Here is a 12,976-nt window from a genome sequence, read left to right as displayed (position 1 = left end):
CCAGCATGCACTGCTCCCCACAGCTCGGCAGGTGGGGTCACCTACCCAGGGCCCTGCGGGGGGCTGGCGAAGCCGTTCCTGCTCTGGCTGTCGGGGGCACCAGCTGGCGACGCAGGGGGCAGCGGCTCCTCATCTTCCTCCAGCTTGGGCCTCTTGGGGGGGGCACCAGCGACAGCAGAAACCCTCTTGGCACTGCTGGGGAACTGGTGGGGGTGCGGCTGGGGCGGGGGGACAGGCAGGTGGAGCAGACCTGAGTTGAGGGCCAGGCGCTGCAGCAGACAGGGCTGAGACAGTCCCAGCGAGGGCGTGACCAGGGCCGAGGGGCCCAGGGTGAGCTGCCCCCCAGCACCTGACGGCTGCAGCACATTCACCATGGGCACCATGCTGAGAACCGGCGCTCGGATGGTCCAGGTGGGCACTGGGCTCCTGGCCACGCCGAGCGGGGCCGCGGCACGGAAGATCACTGTGCCCAGGCTGGCTGCGGGTTGCGGGGGCAGAGCTGGGCCTGGCTTGGCAGGGGCGCCCGGCCCCTCCAGGCCGCCCCCCGCCGGCGCCTCCTCCCCACCCTGCATCTTGACAAACACCTGTCCCAGCTTGTTGACCAGAATGACCTTGGAGCCAGGCTTGGGGGGGGCAGGGGCCTCGGGGCCCAGCACCCGGACGCCCGGGCTGCCTGGCACCCAGCCCAAGGCACGGGCCGGCTCAGGCGCGGGGCCTGCCTCGCTGCCATTCACGCTGGGCTCCGGGGCCTTGCCCTCACCCAGGTTCTTCAGCACAAAGTCCACGATCTCTGAGGGCAGGTCCTCAGGTGGGGGGGCAGGGCCGGCCGACCCCTGCTCCGCCCCTGGCTCCACCCGCTTGCCATTGGCACCCCGCCCCTCGCCCTCCCCATCATCCACCCCATCCAGCTGGTCGATGTGGGGCAGCGGCAGGTCCAGTGGGAACGGCGCCAGGTCCAACTCCCGTGTCACCACTCTGCGGGGGAAGTGGAAGTAGCGCCCGGTGCCCCCGGCCCCTTCCTCCTCCTCGTCTTCGTCGCTGGGGCCGGCCAGGGGCAGGCCAGGCGAGGAGCAGGGCCCCCGCCCCTCGCCCCCCTCGTGGAAGGTCTCGTCCAGCAGGCTGTCGTCGAACTCCAGGTCCGAGACATTGAGCTCGTCGAAGGCCAGTTCGGGGGGCAGCGCCGGGGGGGAGGTAGGTGGGCCGGGCCTGGCTGAGGTAGGCGGGTGCTGCGGGCTGCTCCCTGGGGGAGCGGCTCCTGCCCTGAGAGAGATGGGGCCCAGCGGCCGAGTCCTGGCGGGGCGTGGGGGGGAGGGGGCCCGGCGGGGGGGCGGGCGCGGTGAGAGGGGGCTGTGGCGCCGGGGGCGGCGCAGTGGTGTGAAGTCCGGGTCACCCACTGTCAGGATGTGATGGGCCATGGACGACGTGCTGCCTGGGAGGGGAGACAAGGGGTGAGATGCTGGCACCAGGTGGGGGCGGGGGGGGACCCCCGCATGCCCCTCCCAGACAGGATCAGACCACCAGCCTCCAGAAAGTCTCTCAACCCCCTGGCCCACAAAACCCACCTCATCACAAACCCCACACAGAGCATCCCAGAATCCCCTGGGCCACAACCTCCTCCCCCCCCCCCCACACACACACCCCGTTTGCCTCCCAGAATCATTTGAGAGGCTGGGCCACGAGCAGCAGCGCACCCTTCTCCCTCCCGCCATAGGGCAGCTGGCCCTGCCCCTCACGGCCAGGCAACGGGCACTTACTGGGTGACGGCAGCGGCCGGGAGGAGACCCCGGCCAGGGGCCGGCGCGTCGGCGAGTAGTTGGGCACTTTGATGCGGGCTCCAGCCAGGGAGCGGGGCACAGAGGCGGTGGCCGACTCAGGGGGAGGCAGGGGCCCCGGGTTGCGGGAAGGTGAGTGGCACTCTGGTGCCAGCATGGCAGGTGCTGCGCCCAGGAGGTGTGGGTCCCCGAGGTGAGCATCTGAAATGGGAGCAAAGACAACAACACGCTAGCTAGAGTGGGGAGCCCCGACTGCACGGCCCTAGAGACAGCGCCGGTACATGTGCCTGGCATGGAGATGCAGCCACCTCTGGGGCAGGGCTGCTGGGAAACAGCTGCACATAACGCCGCACTTTGAGCTGAAAGGAGTCTCCTCTATCTGCAGCAGCAGTGGGTCTTTTATCCTCTGCCAGGGTGAGAGGACGGCTCCCAGGTAGGACATAGGGGCTGGTGCACCAAGGACAGCCCCGCCCCCAAGGAAGGGAGTGCCTGGCCCAGAACAGGCCTGGCTTGTGCAGGGCCCACAGAGCTCCCTTGTGTGGTGGCAGAATGCCTCCCCACTCAACCCCAACAGGGTCAGCTCCCCCCCCCCACCCCTCACCTGTGGCAGGACTGTGCGCGATGGTCCGGTTCTCCTCCTGCCCCCCCAGCAGGTCTGGCTCCTTCTGGCTCAGCTGGGGCCGGCACTCCAGGATTCGGCACTTGTACCAGCAGCGCCTCCGGGCATCTACCGTGCTCCAGTACAGCCGGGTACACCTGGCAGGAGAGGGCAGCTGGTCAGCTGTCAGGGCATGGCCATGGAGGCCCTGGCACTGCCCAGAGCCACCTGAGCTCTGGGACCAACACAAGCTGGCGACCTCGTGCCAAGCCCAGCCACAGGTGTCTGGCTAAAGCACCTCCCCGAAAGGTGGCGGCCCAGGTTGCTGCACCATGCCCTGGCCACTTCTCCCACTGGTTGCCCCCTCCTGGATGGTGCAGCCAGTGAGTTCAATGCCCCTGCCAGGGCACCGTCCCACGGGCTGGATGCCTGTGCTCCCAGCAGGAGCGGCCAGACGGGTCTCCACGTTGGCAGGTCAGGACCATAGACGTCCTCGCCACCCTTCCCTCGTGCTGCTAGTTCAACCCTCCCCTGGCTGCTCCAGCATGGCCCCAGCTTCCCGCTTGGCCCCCCCCAAAGAGGGGAATGGGGGGCTGGAAATTGGGGTGGGGTACACAGGCAGCCCCAGGGTAGGAGGGGTCCACCCCTGTAGCACACACCCCGCATGGCAGGGAGTCGGGGGAGCCCCGCGCCAGGGGGCCAGACACTCACTGGTAGCCAACAGGGAAGAGACGTCCCTCGCACTCCGACAGGTCCGTCAGCAGCCCCAGACTGTCAATCTTGATGGAACCTAGAATAGGAGACAAGGTGAGGGCGTCTGCATGCACCTGGGGCCAGATGGGAGCTGGAGCCTCATGGAGGCGGAGGCCACATGCCCCATTCCCCACCCCACCCCCAGTCAGCCCGTCCTCCGCTGTGGAGCCGGCGCCCCCTAGAAGAGAGAAGCCCCCTGGCACTCACCGATCATCATGTTGACAGTGTCGGGTTCGAGGCCAACCATGAATTTCCTCTTGAAGCTGATGCCCTCAAAGTCCACATAGACCCGGCGCAGCACGTCGAACCCGTCCTCGGTGACGATCTCCTGGGGTGGGCGGGGAGACGGGTCAGTGGTGCGCCCCTGCCTGGGAGCAGCTTAGTGGGGACCCCCCCCCGGGCCAACCTGGCCATAGGGACCCCCCCAAACACACCATGGGGCCCCAGCCCTCAATCTCCAGTGGGGGTAGCGCCCCATAGCCCAACCCACCTGGCTTGCAACCCATAGCCCCGCCCCACAGGGCCCCGGCATGATCCCTCACCGTCCCATCCAGCAGGTCCGTGTGCTTCTGGCAGAAAACCTTCTTGTCCTCCTGGAAGGTGCAGCAGCGCAGGCGGGCGCACATGAAGTGGTAATTGCTGAGACAGGCCGACAGGCAGCAGCCCACCGTGGCGCCAGTGCGCTGGCAGTGCTCGCAGCGCTGGGGGCACAGGGGGGTAAGGGGGCAGTGCTCGCAGCCTGGCCTGTGCCAGTGCAGAGGGCAAACAGCCCCCCCTGGCCACAGCCCGCCCCCCCTAGTGGCAGACAGGCCCTGCCCCCACTGGCCTCAGCCCCGCTCCTCCCCACCCCCACACACACACACGCAGCTTCAGCTCTGCCCCCCCCTCACAGTGGCAGACAGGCCCAGACCCTCAGCCCCACCCCTACCAGGAGACAGGCCCCACCCCTGAAGGCGTCACCCCCCTCCACCCCAATCGCACCCCCTCAGCAGACAGGCCCCATCACCCACCTCAATGGGAGAGCCACAGTCCTCACCCCAAAGGCAGAGACTCCTGCTCCCCCTAGGCCATACCCCTGCCAGCACCTCAGCTCTGCCCCCTCACCCCGCCAGGGCCGACCCCCTTCCTGCAGGGACCTGCCCCCTCACCATCTGGCGCCCCCGCACCACGGCGGCGTGCACGTTCTTCAGGGACCCGTCGTTCTCCTCAAAGACCTCGGCCGACCAGATGGCGCAGTTGACATGGGTCCACTCGTTCTGGCCGATGTACAGGAGCCGCCCCGCATCCTGGGGAGGGGAGGGGAGTGAGGGGGGACGGGGCAGCATCACCAGCCAGCAGGGGGAGCAAAGGGCAAAAACTGGGTTCTGTCCCAGGTCACCACTGGAGGAGTCTTGGCTCCCAGCCCTTGCTGCTTTAACCATTAGCCCCCACCCCCCCCACCCCGAGCAGGGGACTGAACCCAGGTGTCCAAGCCCCACATGCCACGCTCCCTTGGATCCCCACTGGCCCAAGGCCGTGCGTTCAAGGGCTGACGACTCCTCCAGCCCTGGCACAGGCCAGGCCTTACCTTGGAGGGGGCGTCCCCGTACTGAAGGCACAGGGCGCACTGACGCTTGTCCTCAGCACCGCTGCCCAGCCCCTGCTTCGCCAGCACCACCTCCTGGCCCTTCCCACCTGCAGGGAGAGGGGGTGAGAGCTGCTGGGGGCGGAGACCCGATGGCACGGAGGGGGTGTGGGGGTAGGAGAGAGGCCCTAGCAACACACATGGAGAGGGATCACTGAGTTCCTTCCCCCACACCCCCTACCCACCCAGCAGCTGGCCCAACTCCCAGCCCCCACTCCCCCAGTCTAACCCACCAGACCCCACTCCTCTCCCAGAGCTAGGGACAGAACCCAGGAGTCCTGGCTCCCAGCCCCACACCCCCCACCCCACCCGCCCGCTCTAACCACTAGACCCCACTCCCCTCCCAGAGCTGTGGAGAGCACACAGGAGTTCTGGCTCCCAGCCCCTACTGTAACCCACCAGACCCCACTCCTCTCCCAGAGCCAGGGACAGAACCCAGGAGTCCTGGCTCCCAGCTCCCCTGTACTCACTGGTGCCCATGGCTCCGGGTGCCAGCTGGCCGTTCTCGGTGGCACTGGGCTCCTCGGGCCGGCGCCACTGTGCATACATGTGATCGGAGGAGGGGGGCAGCACGGCGTCGGGCAGCATGCCACTGGGGGGGCAGAGTAACAGCGTGACGGCAGGGGAGCCGGGGTCCCGGGAGTCCCGCAAGCCCTCCCAGAACCCCACAATGTCCCTGCTGCCCATACCCCTCCCCCCTGGTACTCACTTGGGGAGGCAGCTGCGCCGCTGCCAGCACTTGGCGTCCTGTGCATTGAACCAGCTGAATGAGCGCGCCATGAGCTGCGGGAGAGAGCTGAGTGGTGAGGGCTTGCCACATCCACAGGGTCCTCCAGCCACCCCCCCGGGGCCCTGGCCACCGCTGCTGCCCCACTCCGCCCAGCATCCACCCCCCCTGGGGCCCTGCCCCCCGCCCAGCATCCACCCCAGGGCCCTGCCCACCGCTGCTGCCCCCGCCCAGCATCCACCCCGGGCCCTGCCCACCGCTGCTGCCCCCGCCCAGCATCCACCCCCGGGCCCTGCCCCGCCCAGCATCCCCCCCCCCGGGGCCCGGCCCCCCGCTGGTGCCCCCCTCCGCCCAGCATCCACCCCCCCGGGGCCCTGCCCACCGCTGCTGCCCCCGCCCAGCATCCACCCCCCCGGGGCCCTGCCCCCGCTGCTGCCCCACCCACCCAGCATCCACCCCGGGCCCTGCCCCCGCTGCTGCCCCACCCACCCAGCATCCACCCCGGGCCCTGCCCCGCTGCTGCCCCCACCCACCCAGCATCCACCCCCGGGGCCCTGCCCCGCCCAGCATCCACCCCGGGCCCTGCCCACCGCTGCTGCCCCCACCCACCCAGCATCCACCCCGGGCCCTGCCCACCCACCCAGCATCCGCCCCACCCAGCATCCACCCCCCCGGGGCCCTGCCCCCCCGCCCAGCATCCACCCCCCCGGGGCCCTGCCCACCGCTGCTGCCCCAGCCAGACCCACGGGGGGGCCATGCTGGGTGCATGCCATGGGCAGCACCCCCTGCGTGCCCCGGTGCTCCCCTGTGGTACCTCAATGTAGAGCGCCTTGACGGAGGGAGCCCCCTGCTCCTCCTCGAGGCCCTCACGCTCCTCCAGGTGCTGCAGCAGGATGCCCACCACGTCCTCGCTGAACGCGTGCTGGGGGGAGAGTGACCATGGGGGCAGGGCCTAACCACTGCCCCGCCCTACCCACCACCGCCTCCGCGCCCCCCTGCACTGCTCTGTCCCCCACCTCCCGTGCCCCCATCCCTAGGGCTCCATCTGTGCCCCGCACGGCCCCCGGCCCCCTCACCACGGAGCTGTAGTGGCCCTGTTCGAAGAGCTTGCTGACGGTGCGCAGGTTGCAGGGCCGCCGGTGCACCTTCACGCCGTCGTCTGGGCAGCACTGCGGGGAGACGGGCGTCAGCACCCCGGAAAGCCACAGGTTGCTGGCTCCCCCCAGAGTCTGTTCCCTGCCCCAGACCAGGATCTCCCCGCACAGGCTGAGACTGATCCGCCTGGCATGGGCCCTGTGTGCCTGGCACCCAGAAACACACGCCCCCACAATCAGCTCCCAGCCAGTGTCACTGCCAGAACATGGACTAACAGGAAAGGAGGGCTAGGAGCCAGGACACCTGGGTTCTAACTCCCCCCCTCGCTGGGAGGGGTAAGGGGACTTGTAGATTCCAGGGGTGCTGGAAGGGGAATGGGGACTGGTGGGTTGGAGCAGGGGGAGGAGCTGGGAGCCAGGGGCCGAGGTCTCTCCTGGCTCCGGGAGCAGGGCCGTACCTGGGCCCACTGCAGCAGGGGCTCGGCGTGCTGGGAGGGGAATGGGGGGGAGACGCTGGGAGCCAGGGGCCGAGGTCTCTCCTGGCTCCGGGAGCAGGGCCGTACCTGGGCACACTGCAGCAGGGGCTCGGCGTGCTGGGAGGCCAGCATCCCCTGCAGCACATTGCGCAGCCCCTTGCGCAGCTCCGAGGTGAGGACGTCCCGCCACTTGGCCTTGTCGCTGCCAGAGCAGGGCCGGCAGGTGTAGACCACGCTCTCTGGCAGGCTGGACAAGATCTCATAGTCCTCGTCTGGAGAGAGAGCAGAGCAGGTCAGGCAGCCCCAGCCCCACGCAGCCTCCCATCCCTGGGGCAGGGAGCGCATGGGCCAGCCATGGCCAGTGAAGCAGGGCCAGGCTTAGATGGCAGCCCAAGGCAAAAGGGGTGTGCGGCAGATCCTGAGGGAACACACTAGGGGGTGCTGTGCCAAAGGGGGCTGGGCGCTCCCTAACCGGCAGGGCCAGCCCCGAGACCCAGCACAGCTCGCGGGGCAAGTCCAAAGACTGACCTGAGAGCCCCTCGCATTTGGCGTGAACCCAGTGCTCGCACTTAGCGCATTGCATCATCTTGCTCTCGTAGTCGTTGTCCTCGTAGCAGTGAGAGCAGATGGGGCAGTAGTTACCTGGGGGGCAGAGGGGTTAGTGCTGCACAAGGAGCCAGCACCCTCAGAGGGAACAGGTCCCAGGTCCCATTCCACACCCTGAGCCAGCATCCTGCCCTCTGCCCCATTCCCGAGCCAGTCAGTCCCCACCCTGGGCCTGGATGGGAGCCTGTGTCACCTAGAGGGGAAAGGCCCCGTGCCCCATTCCCTGCCCCCCTGAGCCAGTCAGTCCTCTCTCTGGGGCTGGATGGGAGCCTGTGTCACCTAGAGGGAAAGGCCCCGTGCCCCATTCCCTGCCCCCCTGAGCCAGTCAGTCCACTCTCTGGGGCTGGATGGGAGCCTGTGTCCTCTGGAGGGGAAAGGCCCCGTGCCCCATTCCCTGCCCCCCTGAGCCAGTCAGTCCCCCCCCTGGGGCTGGTTGGGAGCCCGTGTCACCTAGAGGGGAAAGGCCCCACGCCCCATTCCCCACCCCCCTGAGCCAGTCAGTCCCCGCCCTGGGCCTGGATGGGAGCCCATGTCACCTAGAGGGGAAAGGCCCCGTGCCCCATTCCCTGCCCCCCTGAGCCGGTCAGTCCCTGCCCTGGGGCTGGATGGGAGCCCGTGTCACCTAGAGGGGAAAGGCCCCATGCCCCATTCCCCACCCCACACACCTTTGTCATAGAGCAGGGAGCAGGGGGGGCAGAGGCTGTAATCATGGGACCACTCCGTGTCCCAGTTCTTCCCTGGGGCAGCCCCACAGCTCTTGCAGCGGATGCAGGCAGAGCAGATCTAGGAGCCAACAAGAGCATTAGTGTGGGGGGAACCGCTCCCCCCCCAACCCCTCCCCCCACCAATCCCAGGATAGACCCCACCCCCATCCTCCCACCCCGGCATGGCCCTGCCCCTGTGCTCACCCAGCCCCGCTTCTTGCGGATGGGCTTGCTCGGGTAGTTGGGGCCCAGGCAGGCTGGGTGGTAGCAGTTGCGGCAGCGCTCACACTCCAGCAGTGGCTGTGACAGGCAGAAAGGAGAAGGCAGGTGTGAGAGAGAGATGGATTCCACCCCCTCCCATTCACCCCCCCACCCCGGGATGGCCAGCGCTGAGATGCAGCTGCCTCTGGGGTGAGGAAGGGGGCTGGTCACCCAGGGCCCCCTCGTCCGGCACTGAGACATGGCCCTGCCGGGAATTCCCAGATGCCCGGCATTTCCAGGTTTGGGCAGGAACCAAAGCAGAGCCCCAGCCACACTGCCAATGTGGGTGATTTCAGGGAGCAGAATGGAATCACCCGAGTGGGGACTAACGGCCTCACACCTGGCTTTTGGCGGCAAAGGCCTCTACGAACCCAGAGGATTCAGGTGGTGGGTGCACAGCACAGGGTATCAGAGCCAGCCCTGACTGCCAGGGAGAGCTCCTGCCCAGTCCCCTGCAGCACAGTGCCCCCTAGTGCCCAGCCTGGGGCATTGGGGCCAGCCCTGACTGCCAGGGAGAGCTCCTGCCCAGTCCCCTAGTGCCCGGCCTGGGGAATTGGGGCCAGCCCTGACCACCAGTGAGAGCCCCTGCCCCACCCCCTGCAGCACAGTGCCCCCTAGTGCCCGGCCTGGGGCATTGGGGCCAGCCCTGACCACCAGGGAGAGCCCCTGCCCAGTCCCCTGCAGCACAGTGCCCCCTAGTGCCCGGTCTGGGGCATTGGGGCCAGCCCTGACTGCCAGGGAGAGCTCCTGCCCCACCCCCTGCAGCACAGTGCCCCCTAGTGCCCGGCCTGGGGCATTGGGGCCAGCCCTGACCACCAGGGAGAGCCCCTGCCTCACCCCCTGCAGCACAGTGCCCCCTAGTGCCCGGTCTGGGGCATTGGGGCCAGCCCTGACTGCCAGGGAGAGCCCCTGCCCTGCTCCCTGCAGCACAGTGCCCCCTAGTGCCCGGCCTGGGGCATCGGGGCCAGCCCTGACCGCCAGGGAGAGCCCCTGCCCCACCCCCTGCAGCACAGTGCCCCCTAGTGCCCGGCCTGGGGCATCGGGGCCAGCCCTGACCGCCAGGGAGAGCCCCTGCCCTGCTCCCTGCAGCACAGTGCCCCCTAGTGCCCGGTCTGGGGCATCGGGGCCAGCCCTGACCACCAGGGAGAGCTCCTGCCCTGCTCCCTGCAGCACAGTGCCCCCTAGTGCCCGGCCTGGGGTACAGGCTAACGCTGCCTGGAAGGAAGGGCCTCAACCTCTTCCAGGGCACCTACCTTGGAGACCTTGTTCTTGCGCCCGCACACATGGCAGAATTTGCAGCGGCGACAGCACCAATTCTCCTCCTGCTCCCGCTGCGGCTGCTCGTCCTCCTCCAGGCAGAACACGTGGAAGGGGTCGCAGCAAACCTGGCAGAACACCAGCTGGGGAGGGGACGGGCCGATGAGATGGCTCCACTCAGACCGGGAGGGAACCCAAGAGACCTGGCTTCCAGTCCCCCTGCCCCCAGGGCCTGGTCTCCCAGCCCTCTCCCCCACCCCAACTACTAACCCCCCCCAACTCTAGAGCGGGAGGGAACCCAGCACCCCCTGCCTGCTCTACCCAGCCCTCTCCCCCACCCCAACTACTAAACCCCCCCAACTCCAGAGTGGGGGGGGAACCCAGCACCCCCCGCCTGCTCTACCCACTAGACCCCCTGCCCCCAGAGCAGGGAGAGAACCCCGGCATCCGGGCCCCACGTGCTCACCTCGTGGAAGCCCTTGCTGGCGCAGAGCAGGCACATGAGCTGGGCAGTGACAGGCACGGAGGTCAGGATGCTGAGCCCCCCCATCAGCCACACATTCTCCAAGTCACAGTCCTCCTGCAAGAGAGTGGCCACCCCACAGCTGAGAGCCTCTCGCCCTGCCCAGACGCCTGGCTGGGACCACGGAGACAGACACAGGCTGGGACAGCAGCCAGGGGCACGGAGCCATGCCACGCTCTGGACCCACCCACCCCACCGGATCCCGGACGGTCACACCGTGGGGCAAAGGCCAAAGATTTCACCCACACTCCCCAATGCCGATCCCATGGCTCAGCAGTGCCCCCCAGCTCAGAGGGCCCTGGCAGCACAGGGACCAGCCTCCCCACCCCCGATGCAGCCATGGGGTGAGGAACAGCTATTGGGCAGGGCGTGGCAACCCTCTGGACACCTGAGGGAGGGGGTGGCACCCTGCCAACTCCCAGAGCGGCCTGATCACCTCCACTCCCCAAACAGTCCCCTGCCAGCTCCTCCTTCAGCCCCGCCCGGCCGAGGGGGCACTGGCAGCAGAAAGGGGTTTAATGCCTTTGCCCCATCACCCATGTGGGACTGAGCTGCTCTGTGTCCTCAGCACCTCAAGGGGAGGGGGCTGGAGGCTCGCTCTGTGTTGTGGAGCCAGGGCCGACCCCCCTCCCGCAGCAGGGCCAAGCTGGGTGCGGATTCTGGCCAACGCTGGGGACCAGGGAGTGCTGCCCCCTCACCTTGAAGTCAACGCGCAGCCGGTGGACGCCGTCAGTGGATTTCTGCTTCCCGTTCCAGCCGTTGGGGAAGGAAGGGAATGAGCCAGAGGAGAGTGTGTCCTGGGGGGAGCAGAGAGTCAGTGGAGGGCGGGGGGAAGAGGCAGGGGACCTGCACCCTCTAGGGGGCACCAGCACCCATCTGACTCCAGGGCAGGGGACTGGCTGGGCCATAGGGCTGGGGAAAGGGATACGGGGCCTTTCCACTCTGGGGGGCGCTGGCCCTGATCCAGCCACAAGACAGGAGAGTGGCTGGCTCAGAGGGCGGAGAACAGGCCACAGGTCCTAGAACCAGCCAGAGAGAGGCCTGGATGGAACAACGTGGGGTTCTCCATCCTGGCAGACCCCTGCCTGCCCACCCACAACTAGCCATGATTGTGGCAGGACTGGGATCCCTGGGCCTCATGCAAGCTCCTCTCCCTCTGCTCTGGGCCTGGGTCCTTCCAGTGCTGGGGCCTAGGTGCATCGAACCCACACACTGCCCACTCCATGCCTGGGGCCACCTCACCTTCTCCAGCCTCCTCCTTGCCTTGAGCTGCACGACAGGCTGCAGCGGCGTTCTCCGTGGCCGGCTCTGCTCCTCCGCCTCCATGGGGAGCAGGTCTGGGGGGGCAAAGAAATTGTTAGAGGGCCAACCAGCCCCAGCCCCACCCGCTGGCACAGCCACCTCCCAGGCCCTGGCCCCTCTGCAGCCCAGAGCCAGGGAAACCAGCAACCAGGCACAGGGAGAGGGGAACCGGCCCCCACGCGGTGGAGGGGGGAGCCAGCTCAGGTGCAGGGGGGACAGAGGTCCCAGCAGGGCAGCTCACCCGAGTCGCGGGAGGGCTTCCTGCGGGGCGTGGCAGAGCCGGGCCGGGGCTCGGCATCCGAGTCGTCCGTGGACTCAAAGATGTCATAGGAGGGTCTCTGCTTGACACAGCGCCGGGCTGACTTGCGCTGCAGCAGGGCCTCCTGCTCTGCTGTCTCCGTCGCCCCCAGCATCAGCTCCCAGGGTGCCGGGAATTCCTCCTGTGAGTCCTCCGAGTCCCGCGCCATCACCGGCTTCACCACCGTGCGACCTGCAGGCGGCAGAGAGACACTGAGACATGGGGCCCATGGCACCGCCAGCCCCATGGAGCCACCAGCCCCACCGCCATGCGACCCGTGGGCGGCCATGGCACTGTCTGTGTGACCTGCAGGCGCCAGTCCCACCACAGGGTGGCCAAGAGACACAGCCCCCACCAGCCCCACAACCACACAAACCACAGGGGGCAACCAAAACACACAGACACGGGCCCCATGCGCCATGGGAGCGGCTCAGAGACACAGACAAGCCCCAACGCCGGGCAACCTGTCGAGAGACGCTGATACTCAGCAATGCTGCAGCAGGCCCCCTGCCTGTCAGAGCCTTGGCCCTACAGCAGGTCGCAGACCCGTCCGCCCCACTGAGCACCACATACACAGCGGCCTCCTGAACTGTCCCACTGTGGCTGCTCTCATCACCCACCTCCGACCCCCCGGCTCATGCCAACGCTCGGCATGCTGGGCTGGGGCCAGAGATCACACCCACCCCATTGGGCTCTGTACACACACTCCCACCCCAAACACTGACCCAGATGCTGTAGGGATGGGCCCTGCCCCAGGAGCCTGTGATCTGCAGACAGAGCACAGAGGGGGCAGGGGCTCCACATGGGGAAGTGGGTGGGGGGGGAGGGGGAATAGAACACAGGAGTCCTGGCTCCCAGCCTATTGCTGGAGCAGGTCTGGTTCTGTGAACAGCTTCCCCCCCACCCAACGCCCTGCAGGGCTCCCCTCCCCCGTCCCATCAATATACACCCCAGGGCTCCCCCTCCCCCACTTACACACCC

At 68.1% G+C, this 12,976-nt stretch overlaps 1 protein-coding gene across 2 annotated transcripts in view; it reads right to left on the bottom strand.

Annotated features, from left to right (window-relative positions):
• The window catches only part of KMT2B (lysine methyltransferase 2B), a 36,072-nt gene that overhangs the window by 4,588 nt on the left and 18,508 nt on the right, over nucleotides 1–12,976 (bottom strand). Inside the window, exons 8-28 of one of the 2 annotated variants that reach the window (XM_039512746.1) lie at nucleotides 11,939–12,187; nucleotides 11,638–11,732; nucleotides 11,094–11,192; nucleotides 10,339–10,452; nucleotides 9,869–10,015; nucleotides 8,559–8,654; nucleotides 8,316–8,433; nucleotides 7,573–7,686; nucleotides 7,132–7,316; nucleotides 6,551–6,643; nucleotides 6,289–6,396; nucleotides 5,457–5,530; nucleotides 5,218–5,339; nucleotides 4,691–4,875; nucleotides 4,272–4,409; nucleotides 3,666–3,824; nucleotides 3,331–3,451; nucleotides 3,082–3,160; nucleotides 2,374–2,528; nucleotides 1,755–1,973; nucleotides 46–1,429 (exon numbers count right to left, since the gene is read on the bottom strand). In XM_039512746.1, coding sequence (XP_039368680.1) covers nucleotides 46–1,429; nucleotides 1,755–1,973; nucleotides 2,374–2,528; nucleotides 3,082–3,160; nucleotides 3,331–3,451; nucleotides 3,666–3,824; nucleotides 4,272–4,409; nucleotides 4,691–4,875; nucleotides 5,218–5,339; nucleotides 5,457–5,530; nucleotides 6,289–6,396; nucleotides 6,551–6,643; nucleotides 7,132–7,316; nucleotides 7,573–7,686; nucleotides 8,316–8,433; nucleotides 8,559–8,654; nucleotides 9,869–10,015; nucleotides 10,339–10,452; nucleotides 11,094–11,192; nucleotides 11,638–11,732; nucleotides 11,939–12,187 — 4,054 coding nt within the window. The remainder of the gene's footprint in view (nucleotides 1–45; nucleotides 1,430–1,754; nucleotides 1,974–2,373; nucleotides 2,529–3,081; nucleotides 3,161–3,330; nucleotides 3,452–3,665; nucleotides 3,825–4,271; nucleotides 4,410–4,690; nucleotides 4,876–5,217; nucleotides 5,340–5,456; nucleotides 5,531–6,288; nucleotides 6,397–6,550; nucleotides 6,644–7,131; nucleotides 7,317–7,572; nucleotides 7,687–8,315; nucleotides 8,434–8,558; nucleotides 8,655–9,868; nucleotides 10,016–10,338; nucleotides 10,453–11,093; nucleotides 11,193–11,637; nucleotides 11,733–11,938; nucleotides 12,188–12,976) is intronic. The other variant, XM_039512747.1, reaches the window with a different exon arrangement.

Source organism: Mauremys reevesii, linkage group 24, assembly GCF_016161935.1.
Source record: "Mauremys reevesii isolate NIE-2019 linkage group 24, ASM1616193v1, whole genome shotgun sequence".
Lineage (NCBI taxonomy): Eukaryota > Metazoa > Chordata > Testudines > Geoemydidae > Mauremys > Mauremys reevesii.
The sequence above is the reverse complement of the archived record's forward strand: the minus strand, read 5'-3'. Positions and strand labels throughout refer to the sequence as shown.